Consider the following 26,895-nt stretch of genomic DNA (forward strand, 5'->3'; position numbering starts at 1 on the left):
ACCTTTCCACTGTCGCGATTCTGCCGTGCGTCGCGAAATCTAGGGCACGCCGGCCATGGCGGCCTTGCGGCCCGGAAGCGAAGCGCTTCGCACTGCTCTCTGCCGTTCCTTCTCCGGCGGCGTTGGTCGGCTGGCCAGTGAACGCGGTACGGAGCGCAGGGATGCTGCGTCCAGCCGGGTAAGCGGGACGCCCGGGGACGCTGGTAGGGAGGGAGGCCGCTGAGCATCCCTCACGTCGCCTGCGTCTACCCCGCGGGCTGATCATGGACCCGCTATGGAGAGTGCGAACCTTGCTTATTCCCGAAGTTAATTATTATTTGCATTTAATCAACTCTTGAGGTGTGTATTTTCTCATTGTTGCTTCCTTAAGATTAGTGTTCATCTTAAAGCGGTGGCTCCCGCTTTTGTAGACTTCACGTTGTTGCAAAATACGTCAAAGATACACAGCGTGTTTCTGCAACAAGAAAGAACGGCAGCGGTTTTTGTTGTTGTTGTTCTTTTGCTTTATTTATTTATTTATTTATTTGATTTTTTGTTTTGTTTTTTTCGAGACAGGGTTTCTCTGTGTAGTGTTGGTTCCTGTCCTGGATATCACTCTGTAGCCCAGGCTGGCCTCAAACTCACAGAGATCCGCCTGGCTCTGCCTCTGAGTGCTGGGATTAAGGCGTGCGCCACCACCGTCCGGCTTGTTTTTTTTTTTTTTTTAAACCAGTTGCACTTCATTGGGAGTGGATGTTTTGTTTAAGGAAGTCCTAGGTCTTGAGTCTATCAGTTAGATGAAAATGTTGACTAAGGCTTCAGATAAAACAGGGCACATGGCTACTAACACTTCATTTGCCATCAGGCTAATGACAGAGACTGGAGAGTTTTGTTTAAGCAATAATTAAGGAAGGATAGAAAAAAAAAGGAGATAATTAAGAATTGCAAAATGTGGTTGCTGTGAATTTTCATTTCTGTTATGCCGTGTCTCTTAACACTTCATTATAGCTACGGCTTTGAAGTTCTGTCTAGTCCACAGTTCAGATTTGTTACCTAGGCTTCTGGCCTCTGGCTCAGTTCCCTGGCACAAGAAACAAACAAGCCTTCACTCTCTCTAGAAAATAGAACTTTATAGTCCTTGGTCAGAAAAAACAAAATAGGTATCTGAACATGCTTTGGAAGGGAAAAATGTCACTCGGCTAAGAGCATTCTCAGGGTGAGAGTTTACCCTAGCATTCATTCATTTACTTTGTTTGTTTGTTTCTCAGTCGCTTTGGAGCCTGTCCTGGACTAGCTCTGTAGCCCAGGCTGGCCTGGAACTCACAGAGATCCACCTGCCTCTGCCTCCAGAGTGCTGGGATCACAGGCGTGCGCCACCACCGCCCTGCCTTTTTTTTTTTAATTGTGAGTGATCTGTGTGCTGTGGTGTGGAGTCGAGAGGACAACTTTCTGGAGCCCTTTCGCTCCTCCACGGTAGGTTCTAGGAGTGGAACTCAGGCTTGCCTTCCCATGAGATGCTTCTACTCTCTGAGCCATCTTGCCTGACCTTCCCCAGCCAATTTGGTGAACTAATTAATGTTGGAAAAAAGATCAACAAGGAGAAATCTTTGAAGAGTCTTGCTGGAGTGGGGTGGCTGCAGGCCTTTAACTCACAAGGCAGGCTGGTCTGTATAGCAAGTTCAGGGGGGCCACTGCTACAGAGAAAGACCCTGTCTCAAATAAAACAAAACAAAAGGTAAATCTAAGCCAGGGTCTGAGTCCAAATGGCACACCTGTGCTGCTCACCCTTTGGAAAGCAGCTGTGGGAAGGACTGCGGCTGGAGAGCTGGCCACCAGCCAGAACTTGCCCAATTCTACTGATGACCTGGGCAATTTATGTGTTACTGCCTTTCTTGTCTTCTGAGCTATTAAATGATTGTAAGACAGATTGTTGCCTTGCAAAGACACTTTGTAAATAACAAGTCTAAAGTAACATTGCAGCTGGGCATGGCAGCCGCCTTTAACACCAGCATTTGGGAGGCAGAAGCAGAAGGATCTCTGAGTTTGAGGTGAGCCTGGTCTACAGAGCAAGATACACACACACACACACACACACACACACACACACACACACACACACACGAGGCCAGCCTTAAACTCAGAGATCCACCTGCCTCTGCCACCTGAGTGCTGGGATTAAAGGCTTCCATCACTATGCCCTGCCAGGGGGTAATTTTTTAATTTTTGTTTTTGTTTTTGTTTTTTGAGACAAGGTTTCACTGTGTAGCTTTGCACCTTTCCTGGAACTCACAGAGAGCCCCCTGGCTCTGCCTCCCGAGTGCTGGGATTAAAGGCGTGGCACCACCCAGCTAATTTTTTTATCTTTTTATTTATTTATTTTTTTTATTTAAAAGTTTTTTTTTGTTCACCTTTGATACCAACCACAATTCCCTCTCCCCACTCTGCTCCCACCCACCCTCCATCTCTCCCCCACAAAACCTCCTATCCAGTCCTCAGAGAGAGTAAGGCCTCCCACGGAGAGTCAAGGAAGTCTGCCATATCAAGGTGTGGCAGGACCAAGGTCCTCTCTGCTGCATCGAGGCTGAGCAAGGCATCCCTCCATGGGGAATGGGCTCCAAAGGGCCAGTTCATGCACGAAGGATAAATCCTGGTCCCACTGCCAGTGGCCACCAAAAGTGCCCAAGTCACACAACTGTCGCCCACATTCAGAGGGCCTAGTTCGGTCCCATGCAGGTTGCCCAGCTGTCAGTCCAGAGTCAGTGAGCTCCCATTAGCTCAGGTCTCTGAGGGTTTCCCCATCAGGATCTTGTCCCCTTTGCTCATATAATCTCTCCTCCTTTGCTTCAACTGGACTCCGGGAGCTCCGGCCAGTGCTTAGCTGTGCATCTCTGTATCTGCTTCCATAGTACTGGATGAAGGTTATCAGTTCCCTTGATCCTTACACATGGGGACAGGGCAACCATGGACTCCCAGCTGGGAAACAAGGTGTCAATCATCATTATAGCTTTGGGTCTTCATGTAAACACCAAGGGGACTTTTGTTTTATGTGTATAGGTGTTTTACCTGTGTGTATATATGTGTAAAAGCAGAGACTAGAACAGTGTGTTGGCTCCTCTTAACTGGAGTTATAGATGGTAGTCAGCCCCTGTCTTACAGTTTCTATTACTATAAGAGACACCATGGTCACAGCAACTCTTAAAAGGAAAACATTTAATAGGGTGGCTTATAGTTCAAGTGTTCAGTCCATTCTCATCATGGTGGGACATGGTGGCAGGCAGGCAGACATGGTGCTGGAGAGGTAGCTGAAAGTTCTACAGCTTGCTCAGGTAACAGGAAGTAGACTCAGATACTGGGTGTGGCCTGTGTGTGTGTGTGTGTGTGTGTGTGTGTGTGTGTGTGTGTTATCTCAAAGCCCTCTATAGTGACACACTTCCTCCAACAAAGCCATATCTACTCTAACAAAGCCACACCTCCCAATAGTGCCATTCCCTATGAGCTTATGGGGGCCAGTTACATTCAAACTACTGCAGCCCCCATGTGGGTGCTAAGAATTGAACTTGGGTCTTCTGGAAGACCAGCTAAATATTCTTAATCACCAAGCCATCTCTCCAGCCTAAGGGGTAAAAGTTTAATAAGATATAGGACTTTTATACCATTTATATCATTATACACTCAAGAGGCCTGTAGTCTACTACAAGAACCATGGCCTCCTGACATGATATATCTTTACTGCTGTGGCATTCCTTAAAAATGTTAGTCTGCTAGATATAGAGGTTCATGCTGATAGTCCTATCACTTGGGAACCTAAAGTGGGAGAAACAGTTCAAAGCTATCCTCAGCTACATACAATTCTGAGGCTATATGAAATTCTTTCTCAAGAAAAAAAGTCGCTTTTAACTTCATAAAATGTTGCTATTCAGTGGTGGTACACGCCTTTATTCTCAGCATTTGAGAGGCAGAGAGGAGTAGATCTCTAAATTCAAGGCCAGCCTGGTCTACAGAGTGAGCTCCAGGACAGCCAGAGCTACACAGAGAAACCCTGACTAACAGCAACAACAGAAAGCCTTCCTTTTTCTGTTCTGAGGATTGTTTATTGTGGTTTAAACTTTTCTGCAACTAGGAGAACATTCTGGACCTTTATTTTTTAAAAAGATTTATTTATGAGTTGGGGATTTAGCTCAGTGGTAGAGCGCTTACCTAGCAAGCATAATGCCCTAGGTTTGATCCTCAGCTCAAAAAAAAAAAAGGGGTCTGGAGAGATGGCTCAGAGGTTAAGAGCACTGCTTGTTCTTCCAAAGGTCCTGAGCAACCACATGGTGGCTCACAACCATCTGTAATGAGATCTGATGCCCTCTTCTGGCCTTCAGGGATACATGCAAACAGAACACTGTATACATAATAAATAAATAAATAAATCTTTAAAAAAAAAGAAAAGATTTATTATGTATACAGGAGAGGGTGATAGATCTCATTATAGTTGGTCATGAGCCACCATGTGGTTGCTGGGAATTGAACTCAGGACCTCTGGAAGAGCAGTCAATGCTCTTAACCTCTGAGCCATCTCTTCAGCCCCCCGGACCTTTATTTTTTTATTTTATTTTTTTATATTTTATTTATTTATTTAGCTCTCCCACTGAGCTAAATCCCCAACCCTGTTTTTTTTGGTTTTTTGAGACAGGGTTTCTCTGTGCCTGTCCTGGATCTTGCTCTGTAGACCAGGCTGGTCTTGAGCTCACAGAGATCAGCCTGCCTCTGCCTCTCAAGAACTGGGATTAAAGGTGTGTGCCACCGCCACCCGGCCATTCCAGACCTTTGGGCCTGAGTTTTCAAAGAACAACTTGAAATACTTACTGCACACAGACACAGATGAGGCACTTGATGAAGCTACCTCTGCATTTTTGAAAACCATGCCCTGTGATGTGTTGCTGAGGCATCAATGGAGTTAGAAATGGTTGGCATTTCCTGTGTGGGTCCCTGTGGTACCAGGGGTACAGAATACTTAGCACACAGGTGACTGTGGAGGCAGGGCTTCATATGGTAGTTTGTGTTCCTCAGTGTTTGTAGGTAGTAATGCAGGAAAAGCAGGCTGCCCACCCCCACACCAAATTTGGATTCCTGCAGAACCTTACTGTGCTACTGTAGCTACCACGCCCCACCTCTAGAGAACGCAGAAGGGGTTTGCACAGTAGCTGGAGGCTGCCCCTGAGGACAGGACCTCGTATGGGAGTCGAAAAAGCCCAGTAAGATCCTTAAACAGTGTGCTGGATAGTTTTATGTCACCTTGATACAAGCTAAAGTCAAATGAGAGAGGGGACCTCAGTTAAGAAAACGCCTCCATAAGATCAGGCTGTAGGCAAGCTTGTAGGACATTGTCTTAATTAGTGATGGATGGGGGAGCCCAGCCCATTGTAGGTGGGGCCATCCCTGGGCTGGTGGTCCTGGGTTCTATAAGAAAGCAGGTTGAGCAAGCCAATAAACAGCATCCCTCTGTGGCATTTGCATCAGCTTTTGCCTCCATGTTCCTGCCCTCACTGCTTTTGATAATGAACTGTTGTTATATGGAACTGTGAGTGAAATAAACCCTTTCCTTTCCAAGTTGATTTTGGTCATGGTGTTTTGTCACAGCAGTAGTGACCTAAGACAGACAGCACTGCAGTGCCCACCTGCAGAGTAGACCTGGACCTGGACAGTAAGACAGCACTGCAGTGCAGTGCCCGCCTGCAGAGTAGACCTGGACCTGGACAGTAAGACAGCACTGCAGTGCAGTGCCCGCCTGCAGAGTAGACCTGGACCTGGACAACTAAGAGAGCATTGCAGTGCAGTGCCCGCCTGCAGAGTAGACCTGGACCTGGACAACTAAGAGAGCATTGCAGTGCAGTGCCTGCCTGCAGAGTAGACCTGGACCTGGATAATAAGACAGCACTGCAGTATAATGCAGTGCCCATCTGCAGAGTAGACCTGGACCTGGACAGTAAGACAACACTGCAGTGCAGCACCCGCCTGCAGAGTAGACCTGGATCTGGACAATAAGACAGCACTGCAGTGTGGTGCCCGCCTGCAGAGTAGACCTGGACCTGGACAATAAGACAGCACTGCAGTGCAGTGCCCACCTGCAGAGTAGACCTGGACAACTAAGAGAGCATTGCAGTGCAGTGCCCGCCTGCAGAGTAGACCTGGACCTGGACAGTAAGACAGCACTGCAGTGCAGTGCCCACCTGCAGAGTAGACCTGGACAATAAGACAGCACTACAGTGTAATGCAGTGCCCACCTGCAGAGTAGACCTGGACCTGGACAGTAAGACAGCAGTGTAATGCAGTGCCCGCCTGCAGAGTAGACCTGGACCTGGATAAGACAGCAGTGCAGTGCAGTACCCACCTGCAGAGTAGACCTGGACCTGGAAAGACAAAGATAATAAAGCAGTAGACATGGAGGACTCAGGGAGGAGAGCGCTGCTGTGGTCCTAATATGTGCTTTTCTTTGTAGATGGCATTCAAGATAGCAGGAGGTTTGGTGACAATTGCTTTTTCTAGTGTTAAAGTTTGCCTGCCTGATGGGTAGTCTTTGTCGGCTGACTTTGGTTTGCTGGTTTATATAGTGCCTTTCTTCCTGCAGTAGGAGCTGGGGTCCTCACTCCAGTACAGGCTTTGAGCTCTCATCTCAGAGGAGCCTTGTAAATGGCTCTGACAGGTGTGCCCAGGCTGTGTTGTCCCATCTCCACTGTGGCTTTAGGCTGTGCAGCACTGCCTGGGAGGAGGGAGCTGGGAAACAGGGCAGGCCCACCAGGCTGGCTGCCTCTGGCACATGTTAGATTCTTGTCTGGCTCCCTGCAGGGTACATGGCCTCCCTTCCCATGCACAGCCCTCCTGTCCACATTTCAGGAAGCCAGGCATTATGTTCTCACACTATAAACTTCAATTACAGTAATTATTCATTCTACAAAGGGAGACTTCTTTCACAAAAGAAGTTTTTCCCTCCCCCAAGCCTCTTGCTTTCTTTCCTAATAGCACCTGCTTGGTGAACAGAGACACAAGTATTTTCATGTAGCAAAAGCAGAAGAATTAACCCATTATAGTCAAAGATAAATATCTCTAAAGTTATTATGCAAAACAGGATGACTGTAACTTTTCTTACACAGGTTCATCTGTGGAAGCAGGTGATCTGTCACCACTAGATCTGTCTGAAGAAACCACTGCTTTGCTGGCCACTCCTTGGGCTTACTGCTGTGCGTGCAGTTAGGAGAACGGTGCTTGCTGGGGCAGCCCTTTATTTTTGATACAGTGTCTGATTGGATATCGTTAGCTAGCCTGGAACTAGCTATGTGGACTGGGCTGGCCTGGAATTCTTCTTGTCTCTCCCTCCTGAGTACTGGGACTAAAGGTGCACATGGGGTGGCTCTTTAAATATTTTCTGATGCGGACAGAGTCTGTAAGAAAAGGACATGTGTCTACCCAGTGAAAATGCTCCTTGTGAGGGTTTGAAGCTCTAAGCAGGAAGTGCAAACTGAAGCCACTGCGCCAAGTGGTTGAAGGGCAGCACGGGCTGCAGGGTGTGGACTGTGCTGGGTTCCTGAAGTGTCTGTCCAGCAGTCTTCAGCAGCAGTGACTGTGTCAGCACCAAACCACGCTCTTGTGCTCCCTGTCTCCCCTGGCCAAGCTTAGCTTTCCATTGCTCACACTAGCACTGACCTTCCTGCCTCTGCATCTCCACCTTCCTGAGAAGTTCGAACTCAGGACCCTGGACCCATCTACTTGCCTAGTCGCAGCTTTTGAGCCTTTGTGGGTAGACCTAGAGAAACCCCAGAGCTAGCACTTGGGATCCCAAGAACCTGAGGTGTGAAGAACATGCTCAACTTTGTGCTCACATAGGACCTCTGAACATGTTCTGCTCATCCAGAATTGTCGTGTGCGGTGGAGTGGTCTATATGAGTTAACCTGGCCTGGAGAGATGGCTCAATGGTGAAGTGCTTGCTGCAGAAGCCTGGGGTCCGAGTTCTGATCCTAGAGTCCATGTAAAATATGAGTGAGTGTGACTGCCTGTCTGTAATGCCAGCATGTGGGAAGCAGAAACAATCCCTGGAGTAAGCTGGCTCACCAGAATAGCTGAAATTGGGCTTCAAGTCCAGTGAGAGACCCCGCTGTAGTGTGCAAGGTGGAGAGCAAGAAGAGAAGACACCCAGTGCCAACCTTGCATGACAGTGCACACACACACATACACACACACACACACACACACACACATGAAAAAAGGGGAAAGTAAGCCTTTGGAATGCTAGAGAGATGCCTTAATTGGTCAAGTGTGTGCCACACAAGCAGGAAGTCTTAGGTTTGGATCCTTAGGTTTGCACCCATGTGAAAACCCAGAAAGCCTATAATCCTGGTGGTGGGCAGGGACATGGAGACAGGCAGATCCATGAAGCTTGTTGGCTGGTCAGCCATCTTGTCCCATTTGATGAGTTTCAGGTTTAGAGAGAGGCCCCATTTCAATAATAAAGGAGATGAAAATGATCAAGGAGGACGCCTGACGCAGACTTCTGACTGCCAATGTTAGACACTCATCCAAAATGGCACATGTGGTGGAGTGGTCTATGGGAGTGAAGCTGGGGCTGAGGAGATCGCTCAGTGGCTTAGGCATGGGTGCTCACACCTCCAACTGTACATAGCCACACAAACAAGTACACAGTATGTGCACAAAGGTAAGCCATTGGGGGCTAGGATTGTGGCTCAATGAAAGAATGTTTGCCTTGAATGGGTAGGGTCCAGAGTTTGATACCAGCACCATAAAAACAAATAATAAAGAAAACTATTTATTATGATTAGTGAGGTGGCTCAGTGGTTAAGAGTACTGGCTGCTCTTACAGAGGACCCAGGTTCAATTCTAAGCACCTGTATAGCTGCTCACAACCACCTATAACTCCATTTCCAGAGGATCTGACACTGTCTTCTGGCCTCTACAGGTACTAGGCATGCATGCTGGTAAAATACCTTACACATAAAAATAAACTTAAAAAATTAAAATGTTTTTATTTTGGATTAGGTGTTATGTGTGTGCGCAAGTGTGGGCATGTGTCCAAACAGTGCAGGTACCTACAGAGGCCAGAGGAACCAGCTCTGCCTGGGGCTGGAGTACTAGGAACTGAACGTGGCGTTCTGTGTAGGAGTACCAAGTGCTGTTAATCACTTGACCATCTCCAGCCTTGCTGCAGGGTTTTCAAGGAAAGCATTTAGAAGAGATTGCTCTGGCTGTGGTCTGGAGTAGTATGGGCGGAGGTGCGGAATGTCAAAGGTGAGGGCATTGTGGACAAACTCGTCCCCGTGGTAATGGTATTTACTTAGAGGGATAAGTAGGCGTCTGCCTCAGCCTCCCAAGGGCTGGAGTCACAGACATGCACTGTGCCCAGTGCCCAGATCATTCCTGTTTTGTTTTCGCTTTTTTTTTTTTTCCTATTAAAAATATGTAACGCTGGGCGGTGGTGGCCCAGCACTCGGGAGGCAGAGGCAGGCGGATCTTTGTGAGTTCGAGGCCAGCCTGGTCTACAGAGCGAAATCCAGGACAGGCACAAAGCTACACAGAGAAACCCTGTCTCGAAAACAACAACAAAATATGTGGCAAAACACTTGCATGAGGTCTGGTTTCAGTCTTTACAACTACAAAAATTAATGAATAAACAGGAAAAGCTTCAAGGGGCTGGGGTGTGCTCCCTGGGCAGGTGCTTGCCCAGTGTGTTGAAGCACTGCTGACTGAGCTGTGCCCTGTCTTTCCTGACTGGATTGTCAACTTGCAGGAAGAGCCTTTGTTTTAAGGTGATTGATATAGGGGCTGGAGAGATGGCTCAGAGGTGAGGAGCACTGGCTGCTCTTCCTGAGGGCCTGGGTTCAATTCCCAGCAACCACATGGTGGCTCTCAACTCTCTGTAACACCAGTTCCAGGGGATCCAACACATCACACAAGTATATACATATAGGCAAAACAACGATGTCCATAAAATAAAAATAAGTGAAAGAAAGATGATTGATATTATAATAAACATAAATTAGACTTACCAAGCACATAATTAAAATGCTGGGTGGTTTTTTTTTTTTGTTGTTGTTGTTTTTGTTTTGCTTTTTCGAGACATGGTTTCTCTGTGTAGCTTTGCACCTTTCCTGGAACTCACTTGGTAGCCCAGGCTGGCTTCAAACTCACAGAGATCAGCCTGGCTCTGCCTCCCGAGTGCTGGGATTAAAGGCATGTGCCACCACTGCCTGGCCAGTTTTTTGTTTATTTGGTTGTTGTTGTTGTTGTTGTTGTTTTGTTTTTTGAGACAGCGTTTGTCTGTGTAGCCCAGGCTATCCTAGAATTCACCCTGTAGACCAGACTGGCCTAGAACTCTGAGATCATTGTACCTCTACCTCCTGAATGTTGGGATTAAAGGCATGGGCCACCACCACTTGACCTTAGTAGTTATCTTCAGAAGACCAAAGTACACATACAAGCACACACATAAGTTTTTCTTTGTTTTTTCTTTTTTTTTTTTTTTTTTTTTTGTTTTGTTTTTTGTTTTTTGTTTTTTTAGATGTACTGGGGGTAGAACCAAGAGCCTTGGAAATGCTAGGCAAACACTCTTACCACAGAGCTACATACTTGGTCCTTTTATTACACTTACAATTTTGAAACAGGGCTTACTAAATTGTCCAGGCTTCAAACTATGATCCTGCTTCAGCTTCCAAGCTGGAGTTACAGGCCTGCCTCCTAGGCCTGGACCCCTCTGTCAGAATGTAGAACTGTTTTAGCATTGTTTGGTAAACAGTATAATGATGTTAATATTTATTAAGCCAGGTGTGGTGGTGTCTGTCTGAATACTAGCACTTGGGAGGCTAGCTGAGGGAAAAGGACCGTGAGTCTAGCCTGGACCACATAGTTAGATCTGGTCTGAAGAAACCAAAAAGGAAAACAAAACAATTAGTACTATAGCTCTTTGTTTGCAAGTGATTGGATACTTTGTAGTATAAGTATAAATCCACAGGATAAACTAACTAGGGTTAATTTTATAACACTCGATGGGCTTTAGTTGCATGTTAATCCCATGCATTTCATTGAAGGTCTCAGGATTCTGCCCTCCAAGACAGTCCTGCCATGATTGGATAGGACCCCCAGATAAATATTCAAACCTTCGTCCGGTTCATTTTCATATTCCTGAAAACGAGTCCCCCTTGGAACAAAGGCTTAGAGAATTGAGACAAGAAACACAAGAATGGAACCAGCAGTTTTGGGCGAACCAGAATTTGAGTTTTACTAAGGTAAGTGTGGGATTCAGGTCCGTGAAGAAGAGTACACTCACCACTTGGGGGTGCTAAATCCCCAGCTATGTGACTACTGTTCTTTTTGTGTTGATGCACTCCTTTAATCTCAGCGCCTGGGGGTCAAAGGCAAGAGGATCTCTAGTTCAAGGCCAGCCTGGTCTTCATAGTGAGCTCCAGACTAGCTGAGATACATAGTGAGACCCTGTCTCAAAATGAATAAAAATCTTTTGTTTTAAGCCATTGTGTAACTCTATGGAAGACACCTTGCCGAGTTATAAGTCACAGAGTTTGAGGCTTTCTGGAAGAGAAGTAGCAAGGGGCCAGGACTGATTCCTGTCCTGAATGGTGTTCCTGTTCATGAGAAGTCACTGTCAGAGGTTGTCACTTAGGAGAGCATGAGAGCTCATGATTTTATTATTTATTATTTTTTAGACAGGGTTTCTCTGTGCAGCCCTGGCTGTCCTGGAACTCTCTATAGACCAAGCTGTCCTCCAACTCACAGAGATCTGCCTACCTCTGCCTCCTGAAGGCTGGGATTAAAGGCACGAACCATCACTGCCTGGTGATAGTTCAAGATTCTTAGTGACTTACTCATAAGCTGCCTGAGAAACAAGTGTAAATATCCTAATGGAGAAGAAAATATAAATGGATTCTTTGTTGTATTCTGTGGGTACAACTTCCCAAATGCATTGAACATCTTATTTCAAGTCCTATTTCAAGCTGGGCATGGTGGTGGCACACACCTGTTATCCCAGCACTCTGGATCGGGAATTCAAGGCTGGTCTCTACTACACATCAAGTTTGAATCTATCCTGGATTACGTGAAAGTTTCCAATACCAGCAAGAAACTTTAACCAGATTGAGATGGCTTCAAACAGGCTTTGATGACAGCTGGAGAGATGGCTCAGCAGTTAGAGCACTGGCTGATCATCTAGAGGACCATTTTCAGTTCCCAGCACCCACATGGCAGCTCACAACTGTAACACTTGTTCCAGGGGATCCAGTGCCCTCTTTTGGCCTCCTCAGGCTCTGTCCGTGCATACATACACATACATAAATAAAATAAATCTTTTTTTTAAAAAGTGGGCTTTGAGGTGTGATGTTCCTCAGGAAATCTACCACAAATTTCTCAGTATTGTGCTCTAGCTGAGAGAAGCAGGAAGCTAGGGAAGACATTCTCTCTTTCTCCTTTTGTTTTTGGTATGGGATTAAACCTAGGGCTTTGCACTAGGCAGGTGCTCTACTAGTGAGCTGCAGTTCCAGCCCGCCGTAATTTTTGCCTTACGATGGAGTCATGCTAAGTTGCCCATATGCCTCATACTTTCATACTCCTGCCTCAGCCTCCCGAGTAGCTGGGTTACAGGCATGCACCACCATTCCTGTAAGAGAGTTAGTTGTTCATTGAGTTTTTTTTTTTTTTTTTTTTCCTTTTCTTTTTTGGTTTTTCTGAGACAGGGTTTCTCTGTGTTGTTTTGGTGCCTGTCCTGGATCTCGCTCTGTAGACCAGGCTAGCCTCAAACTCACAGACATCCACCTGCCCCTGCCTCCTGAGTGCTGGGATTAAAGGCCTGTGCCACTGCCGCCCGGCTAATTTTTTTTCTTATTTTGATTTTTTTTGAGACAGGGTCTCATGTAGGCATGGGGGCTCAATCTTGTAGTTCAGGATGACCTCGACCTGATCCCCTTATCTCCACTCCCCAAGTTTAGGGAGTTCAGGCATGTACTAAGCACCTGGCTAAGAGAGTTTTGATGGTCATCTTTCAGGAAAAAGAAGAATTCATTTGCTCAAGACTGCAAGCTAAAGGCTCAGTCCTGCGAACTGCATCAGGTTAGTACGTTTGTGCTGCGTCGCTGTTGAAAGAAGGGGCATAATAGGTTTCCCTGCCTGTGCAGTAAGCCAGACCAAGTGAAACTGAAAAAGTATGACAACAGGTTTATTTGAGCAAAGCACCTGCCGGGTGAGTTCTCCAGTCCCAGGGAGAGGCTGCAGAAGCCACGCACCTGAACTAAAGCAGGGAGGTTATATAGGTTGTAGACATGTCTGCTACAAGCTGGGTTTGTGCCCAAGTATAGTCAAAAGCTGAATGCTTTAGGTGGGGACTTGAGTGCCTGGCAACTTCACGTAGCCCCCAAGAATGCAGAACTGGGCTTTTTGGTGCCTTTCCTTTGTTCAGAGATTCTCTGTGTGGGTGGGGTTTGGAGAGAGACAGGAGTGAGGCTTTCTGGATCATGCAGAGGTGAACTGGAGGTTCCAACTAATGGGGAAACAGGGCAGACAGCTTCTGTGTCCTTTACTTGCTGTCTTACTTGCCTTTGGAAATGTCCTTTCCTGTGTGCATGTGCACCTATGTGTACCATCAGGGTCCCCACCAGCTCCCGGCTCCCTCTTCTCTCAAGAAGAACCTTCAGGTGACATCACAGCCTCTCAGAGCTTAGGTCTTCCCTTCTCATTTGATGTTCTTTCTTCTGTATGGTGGTAGGATGGAAGCCAGGGCCTTGAGCATTGTAGGTAAGCACCCAGCCATTGGGCTGCACAGCCCTTTGTCATTCTGATGAGTGACCTCAGACTAAGGTCATGAGGCCTCTGTAATCTCCCAACCCTCCCATCTTCCCAGCTCTTCCTAGATTCCTGAGTCTGTTTTCAAGCCAGAAAGCAGAGAGCTGTCTCATAGCCTTCCTCTGAATCAGGCCGGTGGAACTGTGTTTCCCAGCACTTTTGCATCCCTGTCTTGTAACCATTGTTGAAGTTCAGGCCCCTGTTAATTCTCTGTCCATTGCAGCTTCTCAGTTTTCCCTAGCTTCCGATCTTTTTGTTTGTTTGTTTGCTTTTTTTTTTTTTTTTTTTAATACGGTCCTAAATTGTTTATTGGGTATGAATTTTACAAACATTACATGTATTAGCAGTAACAGTGGAGCTGCAGAGTATTACGCCTTCTCCAGGCTGCATGGTGAGAGCCACCAATAGTGTGGTGGAACTTGTGGCCCTTTCCAAGGCCACGGCTCTTTCGGCCAGCAGATGTCAGCTCACACATCTCTCTGTGCTCGTGGACTGGTTTGGTGATCCATTGGGTGTCAGGGTTTCTTCTGATAGCTTTATGGAATGGATCAATGAGGATGACCTCAAAGAATTTATATGTGGAATCTTGGCCAACCCAGTAAGAATTCAGGACTCAGAGCCCCACAATGGTGTCCAGCTCTCTCCTCAGCAACAGACTGAAGGCTTCGGGCAAACTTTAGCTGGTTAACACCATGGTGGACGGGCTTGCCATAAGTTGAACCCTTAACTGGGCGTTTGCGGACGGCGGACACAAATCCTGTATATGACATAACCTTGCTTGGCCTTGTATCCCAGCCTTCGAGCTTTATCAGGCTGGGTGGGGTGGGGAGCCCTGTGCAGCACCAAGAGCTGGCGGTACTGCCAGCAGCGGACCCTCAGGAGAAAGCGCATCACGTTGGACTGCTTCTTCCTCCATAGCTCCTGGATGTATTTGTATGCCCATCTTGGCTCACCTGATGGCTGCCGCCAGAGGAAAAAGCTGTTTGCTTTGTTTTTTGAAGCAGGGTCTCACTTTTTTTTTTTTCATTCACCTCAGCAAAATGCTGAATGTCGTTTATTGAAGGAGGGAGGAGGCCTTAAATACAGGCTTACAGCAAAATGGGAGAACCCCGATGTTTTACAATCTTGCATCTAAGCTGTTAACACCCAATATGCAGGATGCACAGACAAGGAACTTCCCTTAAGCATTCAGCAGGCAAGGCAACAGTTACCCAAAACGGGGGCCAGGGACCTACAGGTCCCCCCTTTTACTAAAACATGAGCTTCTGACTTAGGTTGCGTGGGACATCAGCAGATCACCTTACGTGTCTTGGAGACACCTGCCCAGGCCACACAGGCATTCTGTCTTAGGTTGGTGAGCACCCCCCAGGTATTACCCGTCTCTGAATACTCATTACCATACAGGCTCAATCATGTGAGAGCTGCAGAGTTAACTGTTGCCAAAGATCTCTAAGTGGCCCTGGGCTTGCAATCTGTGTGTTCGACACAGAAAAGACCAACAGAAGTCCTAACCCACCCATAGCCAGTAGGCTAAAGGCAACTGAGCCATTCCCTTCCTTAATGAGCCCTACTGCAAACTGGAGTCCTTGTAAGGTGGTATCCCAAAAGCAAATGGAACTTGAGTTTATAAATTTATAACTTTCAAAGCCAATCAAAATGTATATAACTTGAATTAAATTTGTCATGCCCAGTAGAATGAAAGATTAACTAACTATGGTAGCTACTTTTGGTGCCAGGGTCTCCACTGTGTTAGCTGTAGTAACCAGTTGTGAAATGGCAATCCCAGGAACAGTTGTCACTGTTATAACAACAGCAACAATGGCAGCAGTGATGTCAAATTCTCTTCTGGAGCGTGTGGGCATCCACTGGCATGGACACAACTCCAGGGATACGAACCAGCGAGGCCCATTTTTCTTGATCCCAGTACGACTTAAGCTGGCATCTCTGCAAAAGAACAACTAAGAACCATAGAGAAAAAAACAGGCAGCTCAAAAGGAGCAGAACTAATGGTCTCATAATGGCTACATTCAGACTCACAAATTTTAAGGTATCTTCAAAGGGGGCTAAATGAATTTCAGGGGGCCAATAAATGTTACTCAGAGCCACTCCTGAAAAGTAGGTACTACACTAGTTTGAATAGGATTGTGAACATGGAAACACTTAGCTGGCATGCTACTGTTAACAAATGGAGGTCAGTGACCTTCAGGGTTATTCTTAATCTCCAAGGTGTCTGGGTGACACGTTCTCAAACATACTTGAAAAAGCAGTTACCATACATTACCTTCTGGAGAATTCAACCACATGGCTGTAGTTCCTAGGCTTACATTAATGCTTGCCAAGGCTGGCTGTATTGGACTCTTAACCCACATTGGCCTCAGAAGGGGAGAGTATTTCACGAAGGCCCAATAGGTCTCTGCCATGTTGGGTTTCAGCAGCAGCCACAGGGCGCACACAGCACTCAGGAACCCAATGAGGAATCTCATTGTCCTGAGAAAAGACACAAACAGAACCCTGGGCCCACACCAACACCAGATCAGGGGCCCAACAAGTGCCAGTAGAAAAGATCCTTCCTTTGCTCCAGAGGGTGATTTGCAACAGGAGCCCTCCAGTGCTTGTCTGCAGCGGACACTCCAGCAGAATCCACCGATAAAAAATGTAAAATATATAAAACAAGGGAAAGAATAAAATGTGGAGAGGAATGATGAGCCCCTAGCTCCCCGCTTTTTACTTTAGAAAAATATGGGGTTTTTTTGTTTTTCGAGATGGTTTCTCTGTAGCTTTGGAGGCTGTCCTGGAACTCATTTTGTAGACCAGGCTGGCCTCGAACTCACAGAGATCTACTTGCCTCTGCCTTCCGAGTGCTGGGATTACAGGCATGCGCCACCACTGCCCGGCAAAATGTTTTTTTTTAATAGTTCAAAATTTGTTTTCTTTTTATTTAATATTTATTTTAAACTAATTTATTTATTTTTCTGTTATCAGCTTGATATAGTATAAATTCTTATCTTAATAGTGAAGTGTTTCATTGAGGCTTGCTCAGTAATTGAGTAAAACCAAAACTTATTATAAGCCACAGGAACATGACAGTCTTATTAGTGACTCTGCGGTGTACTGAAAGAATGGTCTTAAGTAACATTTATAATTAATTTGGCAATGAAAAAGGACGGACTGTCTGTGGAAAGGGGCAGTACAAAATCACCATTCTGGCAATATTCAGAGTCACGTGGAGCATATATAATCCCAGTTGGGTGGGAACAACATGGTTAATAAGGTGTTTCTTGAAACTGCTGAGCATGGATGTCAAGTTCCTCACTGCAATGACAGCTCTGGGGAGATTCACGTCAGCTGGCTGTATCTAGCCACTCCATAATGTATACATACTTAAAAACACTGTGTTCTGTCAAGGCTAAACAAGAGTTAGCAGCTGCAGCAGTTGAAATGGGGGCAGGGGCACAGTAGGGAAGGTAACTCAGCTATCCAGAACACACTTAGGCTGAGAAATACTTAACACATGGGCTCTTTAGAGGCTCCCTGGAGCTGAAGGCAACAGAGGTTTGTCTAGTAAGTTATATTGGAAAAATGAACTGCTTTTGACATAAAAGAAAAAAAAACCCCTAGATTTATTCCTCTTAGAATACATATTCCAAATATTTTTTTTGAAGTATTGGGTATCAGTTTCTGATAGACTTCAGAGCTAAATCTAGCATTTCTAGTGATAGAAAGTCAAGTTGAGCCAGACAATGGTGGCACATGCTTGGGAGAGGCAGGCAAATGTCTGTGAGCTCGAGGCCATCCTGGTCTACAAAGCAGGACATTCAGGGTTGCACAGAGAAACCCTGTTTTGAAAAACAAACAAATAAAAAATCATGGAGCTAGAGAGATGACTCCGTGTTTAAGGGGACCTGGGTTCAATTCCCAGCACCTACATGACATCTCACAACTGTTTGTAATTCCAGTTCCAGGGTTTCTGACACCCTCACACAGATGTACATGCAGGCAAAATATCAGGAAACAAAGTAAAAATAAATTGTATATATTTAAAAAAAAAAAAAAAAAAAAGGACTCAGTTTTTCAGTGCATGAGACCTAGGTCCCAGAGTCCCCTTTGAAAGCACACAGCAGTGATCCAGGAGCCTCCTACTCATCTGCACATCCTAAAGATTATACCATCTTCATCTGAGGACACAGGAGACATTTTAGACCCAAACATCAGCAGCATGGGGCCTGAGAGCATCTGACCAGCTGGGGCTCCTGTGGGGGCACTTTCCGGCAGGCGCTGGCTGAGCAGGCGCAGTGGATGTTGAGGACCTGGGCATGGGGAGCAGGGCCATCCTAGGACCCCTTCCTAAAACCCCTCTCCTGAGCTGTCTTGCCCTTTGCTTGGTGTGCTCTGGCGTTCTGCCCCCTGTTTACTCTTCTGTCCAGTGATGCCAAACCCCAGCTTTCAGCCATGCTGCGCCTTGGATCAACAGACAGAGATGGGATTGTGTTGAGTGAGCCTGGCTGCTGCCATGGAAACAGGGACTAGAGGGGGGCCAGACAAAGGGGTCAGTGTCCAGGAAACACACACAGTTCACCATGAATGGCAGATGGGTGGTATTTGTAGCCAAGATGACATGGGCCTTTGGACTTTTAAACAGACTGCAACAAATTTCCCTTAATAAGAACACCTATGGACAAGTGACTGAGTGTGCAAAGAGGGAGCTGCTAGCTGTGAACCAATAGTGCCTCCAAGCTGCAGGGAGGCAGTCTGTGCTTTCTGAATTCATAGGGAAGTTTTCACTCAGGCCTGGTAGAGTTGCTTTGGTGGCCGCTGGCAGCTTCAAGTCCCTAGCCCTTTTCTAGGATCTAGCTGTACCTATTATGACATACGAAGAAGAAAGCAAGCAGTAGCCATGAGCCATCTCTGAGAAGTCCTTACGGGGCAAAGAGTGAGTTCAGCAAGTGTTCCTAACAGGCTTTGTTTAATTGCAAAGTGGGGATGTCTAGATGCCCAGTGATTGCAGACTAGGTAGACAGCTGGCCACCTGCTGGCTGAGTGCTCTGCAAATTGGGCTGCTGTGTGGGAAATTCACCGACTGACTGCAAGTGCAGGAAGCAGAAAGCCCTGATTTCAGTTGTTGACAGTGGTCAGGAAAGAGTTCTTTCTCCCCTTCCCTTGACTGCGCAAGTGTTGGTGCATCCAGAAAAGAGGGAGCCATGGAGACAGACCACTTTGTTAGCTGGCATTTGTGAGACACCCACGCATTTTCAGTAATGATGCAATGAATTAATTTTTCTCCTTCTCCATCCCTCCATTCTGGCTCCCTTCCTCCTCCCCCTCCCTGTTCCCAGCCCTTCTCTTTACCCTTTTTCCTGCTCCAGTGTTCTTTATGTTCAATAACAAGAGGCAGAGATGGTGGGGGTGGAGCAAAAATGACTTGGCAAGCATTCATGAGGTTCCTCTGTCTGATCATAGGCCTGAAGTGTTGGGGTGAGGTGAGACCCTAGGTCTGAGAGCCCCTGGGGGGAAGTATCAGGTGTGGGCAGCTCTGCCTGCCTCCACCCTGCAGATGACCCTTCCCTGTGTGCCCTGAATGCAGCAATGACAAGCCCACCTAGACCCCCCTCACCTCTCCACTGCTGCCAAGCCGCAGAGACAGACACCTGTGAGAGGCTGTGCTGTGATTTGCCGAGGTGAGGAAAAGGCGAAGGGAAGACACAGTTCATTCGCATCTGCGAGTGCCTATCCCTCCAGTTACGCAGCTGGTACTGCTGTTGCTAGGGAACAGCTTTCCTGTTTTGACAGCCCCTCTCCCTGTCAAAGGCCCAGAGATGCTGCTGGAGGAGAGGGCACACCCTTCTCTAAGATCAGCTAAGACTGCCACCCCGAAAGTGTCTCTGCACTGGGCTTCATCCTGGTGCCCTCCATTCTGGTCCTCCTTTTCCCGGCTGCCTGTGTCTGTCCTTTGAGACAGCTTATGTATCACCTTCCCTGGAACCTTTGGCCTCCCTTCTCTCTTCACTTCCTGTGAGCAGCGTCTGTCTTCACAGAGGCATGCCACTGGCCACTGGGATAGGGTAGGTGGAGCAGAACTTCAGTCCTGCCCTTGGGAGCTAACAAGCCCACAGAGCAGGGTCAGCATACAGGTGGGTGTATGCTGTGGACATAGCGTGTGAACCCTTGGAGAAAACTAGCAGAGAATTTGGGAGGAGGGTAGGCACCTGTCAGTGTGCATGTGTGCATGTTTGTGTGGGGGGTGTGTATGGCGGGGATGCTCTCAGAAGAGTCCTTTAGGTGGAGGGGACAGCAGGAAGGCTGAGCCAGAAACAAGCAATGTGAATAGAGTTCTGTGCGGGTTGCACATGGATACCACAACTGAGCTCATGAGGACTTGCCCCTTCCTCTGTGTGTTAGCACACATACAATTGCCTGCATCGGGCAGTACACAGGCACAGAAGATCATCCACACCTGCCTGGTAAGAGACAGGCTATGGTTGAACCCCCAAGTGCAGCTGAGGAGTTGAACCAGTCTTGAGAGCTGTCCTCAGCGTGTAGGGCTGTCCAGGCAGGGGTAGGCCCGGAGGAGGGTCCTCTTTGTTCTGTCATGCTGTGATGACTGTGTGCATTTCTCAGTGTTCACTTCCCCCTTTTGGTATCCCCACCTCACTGTCAGACATGTTCTCTGCTGGATGGGTGGCACCCCTCCCAAAGAGTGTGGCCTTTGCCAGATGCCTCCAGGCAGTTCTGGAGCTGCTTTTTAAAGATTTATTTATTGATTATGTATACAGTGTTCTGTCTGCATGTGTCCCTGAAGACCAGAAGAGGGCACCAGATCTCATCACAGATGGTTGTGAGCCACCATGTGGTTGCTGGGAATTGAACTCAGAACCTCTGGAAGAGCAGTCAGTGCTCTTCACCTCTGAGCCATCTCTCCAGCCCCCACCAGACCTCCCCCCCCCCCCCCCCGTTTTTTTAAGACAGCGTTTATCTTGCTCTGTAGATCAGGCTGGCCCAGAACTCACTGAGATCCTCCTGCCTCTGCCTCCTGAGTGCTGGGATTAAAGGCGTGTGCTCCACCACTGCTCAGCCTTCATTTTGTTTTTTGTTTTTGATCCCAAAATGATCTTCATTTTATGATTTTCCTGCCTCCATCCCTGGTTTATGTAACTCTGGGGCTCAGACCAAAGGCTTTGGGGAAGCACTCTGCCAGCTGAGCCAATCCCAGTCTTACTTTTTCTTTTCTTTCTTCCTTTTTTTTTAATATTAAAAAACAAACAATAGCAGTGAAAACTGTTGGAGAAGTGGTTTGGCAGTTAGAGCACTAGCTGCTCTCATGGAGGACCTGGACTCCATTCTCAGCACCCACATGGAGATTTACAACCAGCTGGGCCTCTACCTGCAGGGGCCCAGGACCCTTCTTCTGGTTTCTGTGGACATCAGGTGTACAAGTGATGCACAAACATACAGTGTAGACAAACACCCATACACATAAAATAAACACAGGAAGTAACTGGGGTGATGGCTTCAGTGGTCAAGCTCTCACTGTTCTAGTAGAGTCTGCGGCCACAAGAATATATTATAGAGATTCGGCTGTGTATTAAAGTGGAGCAAAGGGAACACTCCCCCACTGTTGGGGGGAGTGCAAACTTGTACAACCACTGTGGAAGTCAGTGTGGCGGTTTCTCAGAAAATTGGGAATCCATCTACCTCAAGACCCAGCCATACCACTCAAGGAATGCTCAATCATACCACAAAGATACATGCCCAACTATGTTCATAGCAGCACTATTTGTAATAGCCAGAATCTGGAAACAACCTAGATGCCCATCAACTGAAGAATGGATAAGGAAAATGTGGTACATATACACAGTGGAGTACTACTCAGCAGAGAAAAACAATGACAGCATATTTGCAGGCAAATGGATGGAACTAGAAAGTATCATCCTGAGTGAGGTCACCCAAACCCAGAAGGACAAACATGGTGGTATGTACTCACTCATAAGTGGATACTAGATATAAAGCAAAGAACAATCAGACTGCCACCCACAGAACCAGGGAGGCTACATAGCAGGGGTGGGGGGACCCTAAGATGACTGTGACTTACAATGTTTTGGTATTAATCACTGGGCAAGCGTAAGTTAAACATTTCACTATTAGGATAAGAATTTGTACTGTGTCAAGCTGATAATAGAAAAATAAAAAGTAAGTAAATATTGAAAAAAAGAAGCTATACCTAAAAATTTCAAGGCATTTTTCTAGTGGGAAGCCATTTATCATGGAATATTTGGTGTTATTCAGCTTTAATATTCAGCTGCTCCTCGTTATGAATTTTTTGTGCTCATAATTCCCATAGAACATGTATGTGTGAGCATCCTGCCCGGGGCAGTACTTGGATAAGGTCACGTGGGCAGAGTCTTCTGCCTCTGAGCTCCCTGCTCGCTTTTCAGCATTTGAATTGGGTATCTGCCTTTTGTGACTATCTAGAAGGGGATACATCCAAAGACACAGCCAGCTCCAAACAAAGCACTGAAGGACAAGCAGGAGCAGAATAGCTACCAGACCACCTGCTAGGCACCTGAAGCCCCTGAACTAAGGTAAAACGTCCTTTTAAGGCAACCTGGCTCCTAGATGCATAGCTTTGGTTTTTGTGCAGGTGAAGCTCAGACCTTCCTTTACCTTCAGGCCTAGTGGCTTTCCAGAGCAATTGACTGAAAACAAAGGTTTTTGCATATCCAGGTGGAGTAAAGAGTGAGACAGAAGTCCTGGCAGCAGAGAGTTGAGTGGTGAGGAGAAGAACAAGGCAGTGTCTCTGTAGATGGTAGACAGAACCACATGGCCAGAGAGAAGAGAGGAAGACCGATTCTATAGAGGGTGAGGCAGACAGATCTCTTGTAGAGTTTTCTCAGAGCCAGGAGAAAGGAGAGAAAGATGCAGGATGAAGGAACAGAGGACGAAGATGAGGTCAAAAGCACAGGAGCTTACTAAAACTATGAGGACAGGGAAAGTGGGCACAGAGAGGAGCCGAGTGTGAGGACGGGGCTGAAGCTGTGTGGGTAGAGTTTTGTCAGAGGAATAAAGTAAACGAACAATGAGCTTGGTGTCATTCACTCCCGCACTGTTGTTAGTGTCTCTCTGGGGTCCCCTAGGAAGAAAATTAAGAGACTGGACCTCCAAATTTCTGCAAGTAGAAGACCCAGTTTGGTTTTCAGCAGCCATGTCACGTGGCTCACAGCTGCCTGTGACTCTAGCCCAGGGCATCTGACACCTACTGGCCTGTGCAGATACTCTACCTACCCACTGTGCACAGACCTACAAATAGACACACATGTACATAGTTTAAAAAATAAAGTAGAGGGGCTGGAGAGATGGCTCAGAGGTTAAGAGCATTGGCTGCTGTTCCAGAGGTCCTGAGTTCAATTCCCAAGCAACCACATGGTGGCTCACAACCACCTGCAATTAGATCTGGTGCCCTCTTCTGGCCTTCAGATGTGTATTCAGACAGAACACGGTATACATAATAAATAAATAAATCTTTAAAAAAAAATAGAATCTTATTTTACTTTGGGGGGGTGCATGTGCCATAGTGTGCCTGAGGAGGTCAGAGGTCAGTTAATGAATGGCAGTTTTCTCCTTTTACCTTCTGGGTCCCAGAAATTCAATCAACTTAGTTCTTCAGACTTGGCAGCAAGTGCCTTTACCCAACGATCCATGTCACAGGTAACCAAGGCTGACCTCAAACTTCTGACACTTCAACCTCTACCTGTGGTCTGGGTTATAAATGTGCACCACCACAAACAGCTTCTCTTCGAGTCTTATGTTAAGTTGTAATCTACTTCCAGGTCAAAGAACAGCATTGGATGCAGAGGAAATGGCTGACTTTTATAAGGAGTTTCTGAGTAAGAATTTTCAGAAGCACATGTGTTATAATCGGTAAGTGTTTGCATCTTCCCTGAAGTTTAGTTAGCACATCCACATTTGCTTATTTTCTTACCTTAGTTTAAAGCTTTCATGTTTTCAACAGTGGTGGAGGGCGCATGATTTTGTGATCTTCACTTTTGTTGCCATTTTAGCTGAACTTGTCAGCCTCCCTTGTGTGCACAGCACCTACTGTGCTCCTAGGCCTTAGGTCAGTGAGTAGGTCCTGAAGACTTCCTTAAGTGTCTTTCCTGTGTGGAAACAAGGAGGTCAGCAGAGATCAAAGGCCACAGGAGAGCCATGCAAGGACCATTAGGAACTTGTAACCTAATGTAGAGTCAGACAGCCTCCCCCCAAAAGTACGTATATTGGACAGCAAAAATGTCAGTGCACACTTATACCCACAAAAGCTCCTGGGTCTCTTCTGGCTGTGTAAGGCCACGTGTGGAACAATGTAAAGGATATAAACTTCCCTGCCCTGTGCCACACCAGAACACTCACTCACTGTGTAGACCATGCTGGCCTCGAACTCAGAGAGTCTGCCTACCTTCACTTCCCAGGTGCTGAGATTAAAGGTGTGGGCCACCATGCTTGGCCTGATAAATCTGATTTTTAAATAATCATCTTAGCTTTTGGTTATATCTGGTAAAAGTTAAGATGCAACTTGAGATTTGCTCTAAAATATAGCAATGATGGGACTGGGTGTGGCCAGAGCGGCAAGATGTCAGGGTGACGGGAGGCTGGATGAGCATCTGCGTCCTTGTCTGGTGTGCCTTACCCTGACCTAGTTCGTCATTCAGCCACAGGAGCCTGTCATACTGCCCAGCTGCCTCTCAGGCTCTGTGTGTCTGCTCGCAGGATGCTGCTCAGCACAGAACCAGGATGCTTTGCTGGCTTTCCCACCTACATGACCAGATCAGCTCGTCCACATCAGGAGAGCAGTGCGGCTCTCCTTGGCCTGGGACCTGGTGGGGTGCCCTCGCGCTCTCAAGCTTTCCCTCTTTACTCAGGCTACTGCTTGTCAGGGGAGTGCCGCCTCAGCTAGTGAGTGGTGAAGTTGGTGTAGTGGAGTTTAGGGCTTCCACTGTGGCTGTGTTATCACTCCTTAGGGCTCTGGTTCTTCTCTGTACTGAGATCCAGGGACTCAGGATCCAGCCCGAGTGGAAGGGCTTCGGGAGCTCGGGGGCCTGGAATGCCTGGTGCTGGTGGCTTTGGGGCTGCCACGGGCTTGCACCGGGGCTAAGATGAGCCTTTCTTCTATCCAGTAAGCTCTCCAGACTTCACCGTTGGGTTCGAAACTGCCACCAGCGGTAGGCTTCATTGAATGACTTTTAGGCAGCATTTTCCTTGTATGGATTCCACCAGGCTCTGAGACCTGTTGCCCAGGAGAGGTGGGTAGAGCAGGTGGCCAGTCAGCTTCCTAGTGGGGAGCACTGTGCCGGGCACTTCTCACGCAAATTAGACCAAGGCAGGACACCCCTCTGGTCCCCAGGAAGCTGCCAGGCTGTGTTCCATTGTTACCTCTCCACAGTGTCTATCTAGAATGTTGCTGGGTTCAGAGAGGATTGTATGAATCTTTTAGTAAAGGCCAGAGGAAGATTAGAGCCCTCCATACATAGGGAAATTGGCTATATATGTGTATGGCCAACTGGGGGAGGTAGGGAGTCAGGTGACTCCAGGGGAGATGCTATTTGGTCAGGCGCTGTCCTTGTGGTTGACTGGGGTGCCTCTCTTTCCCTGTAGAGACTGGTACAAGCGTAATCTTGCCATCACGTTCTTCATGGGGAAAGTGGCGCTGGAGAGGATGTGGGGCAAGTTGAGGCGGAAGCAGAAGATGAGCAGCTAGCAGCCCGCCTGGGCCTGCCCCGCCAGCACCCAGCTTCCATTTAAGAGGGCTTTCCTGACTCTGCATCCCCAGCTGGCTTATTCTCGACGGTATACTGTATATTTGTTGACTGTGTCTTGAATTATATCAATTCAGAATATGGCTGTGTCAAAATATGAATAAAGTTTCACTGAAACAATTAGACCAGTGCAAGTTGGGAGTGACCTCTTCAGCTGGCTGTGGTGGTGGTGGTGGGAGCCCCGGATCCAAGCCCCGACACAGTCAAGTCAAACACAAGCAGATGCAGCATCTTTGTGTGAGAGACTGCTGATCACAGAGTGATGTCATCATTTTTTTAATTTTTATTTTTATTTATTTTTTAATGTATAGTGTTCTGTCTGCATGTATGCCTGCAGGCCAGAAGAGGGCACCAGAACTCTTTAGGTATGGTTGGTTGAGAGGCACCATGTGGTTGCTGGGAATTGAACTCAGGACCTCTGGAAGAGCAGTAGGTGCTCCTAACCACTGAGCCATCCATCTCTCCAGCCCTGATGTCATCATTTTAGAGTGAGGTGACCCCTCAGCTTCCAAAGACACTGCGTAACAGAGCCATCCATCTCTCCAGCCCTGATGTCATCATTTTAGAGTGAGGTGACCCCTCAGCTTCCAAAGACACTGTGTAACAGTCATTATCACCACAGTCAGAGAGAACATTGGAATGTGGTGATTGTGGGCTGATGTGATGGCTCCCATTGAATGGCTCCCAAAGCTTAGGTGCTGAAGACTTAGTTCCCTGCTGACCGCACTGTGGGAGGTGGTGGAACCTGTTGGAGCCTAGTTGAAGGTAGCAGGTCAAAGGGCATACCCTCAAGGGGGCCAGGAGGAGTCCAGCCCCTTCTTTCTCTCTCTCCTTGGCTGCCACAAGGTAAACAGCCCCTGCCTTGACATGAGGTGGCCCTTCCCCAGAAACCCAAAGGCTGTGGCCAGGTGACCTGAACTGAAGCCGCCGGAACTGTGAGACCGTTCCCTTTCCTACCCTACGTTGATGTCTCCAGAAGTTTGTCAGCAGCAAGAAGCTAACGTTGTCGCCCTGTGTGCTGCTACTGATGGGTCTTGGAACCCTACGCAGACCCCACATCCCCAGAATTGTCACTCGGAAACAGGGATGTTGCCATGTTGAACAAATGGGCTCCCTCGGTGGGTGGTTCAGTGACTCGCCCAAGTGGACACACTGCCAGAGGGTGGCACTGGTCCTCAGGGCTCCGGGAACCCAGCTTCTTGTTTCAGGAAGAGAAACTAAAGCAGGCTAGAGTCAGGTAGGGCAGGTAGTGTTAGAGCCTTTGGAAACAGACCCCAG

The 26,895-nt window shown here is 47.3% G+C and overlaps 1 protein-coding gene and 1 pseudogene across 2 annotated transcripts; one reads left to right on the forward strand and one right to left on the reverse strand.

The window, feature by feature from the left end:
• Positions 1-2: 2 nt before the first annotated feature.
• On the forward strand, positions 3-25,740 carry LOC118595334 (cytochrome c oxidase assembly factor 8). 2 transcript variants are annotated; one of them, XM_036205711.1, is made up of 5 exons: positions 3-178; positions 11,059-11,256; positions 13,024-13,087; positions 23,638-23,728; positions 25,457-25,740. In XM_036205711.1, exons 1-5 carry the CDS (start codon positions 56-58, stop codon positions 25,557-25,559), a joined length of 579 nt encoding a protein of 192 aa, XP_036061604.1. In that variant the 5' UTR covers positions 3-55; the 3' UTR covers positions 25,560-25,740. The 2 variants fall into 2 exon arrangements, with proteins under 2 accessions (XP_036061604.1, XP_036061605.1); XM_036205712.1 differs by lacking the exon at positions 3-178 and adding an exon at positions 8,231-8,672.
• LOC118595613 lies at positions 14,157-14,806 on the reverse strand (annotated as a pseudogene).
• Positions 25,741-26,895: the final 1,155 nt, after the last annotated feature.

This window comes from Onychomys torridus, chromosome 14, assembly GCF_903995425.1.
Source record: "Onychomys torridus chromosome 14, mOncTor1.1, whole genome shotgun sequence".
Classification (NCBI taxonomy): Eukaryota; Metazoa; Chordata; class Mammalia; order Rodentia; family Cricetidae; genus Onychomys; species Onychomys torridus.

Excerpts from the sequence above, each read along its gene's own strand:
- LOC118595334 (XM_036205711.1), top strand. The coding sequence starts at position 56 with ATGGCGGCCTTGCGGCCCGGAAGCGAAGCGCTTCGCACTGCTCTCTGC. Across the intron at positions 179-11,058 it reads GGGATGCTGCGTCCAGCCGG|GTCTCAGGATTCTGCCCTCC; the intron begins GTAAGCGGGACG and ends ATTTCATTGAAG. Across the intron at positions 23,729-25,456 it reads AAGCACATGTGTTATAATCG|AGACTGGTACAAGCGTAATC; the intron begins GTAAGTGTTTGC and ends CTTTCCCTGTAG.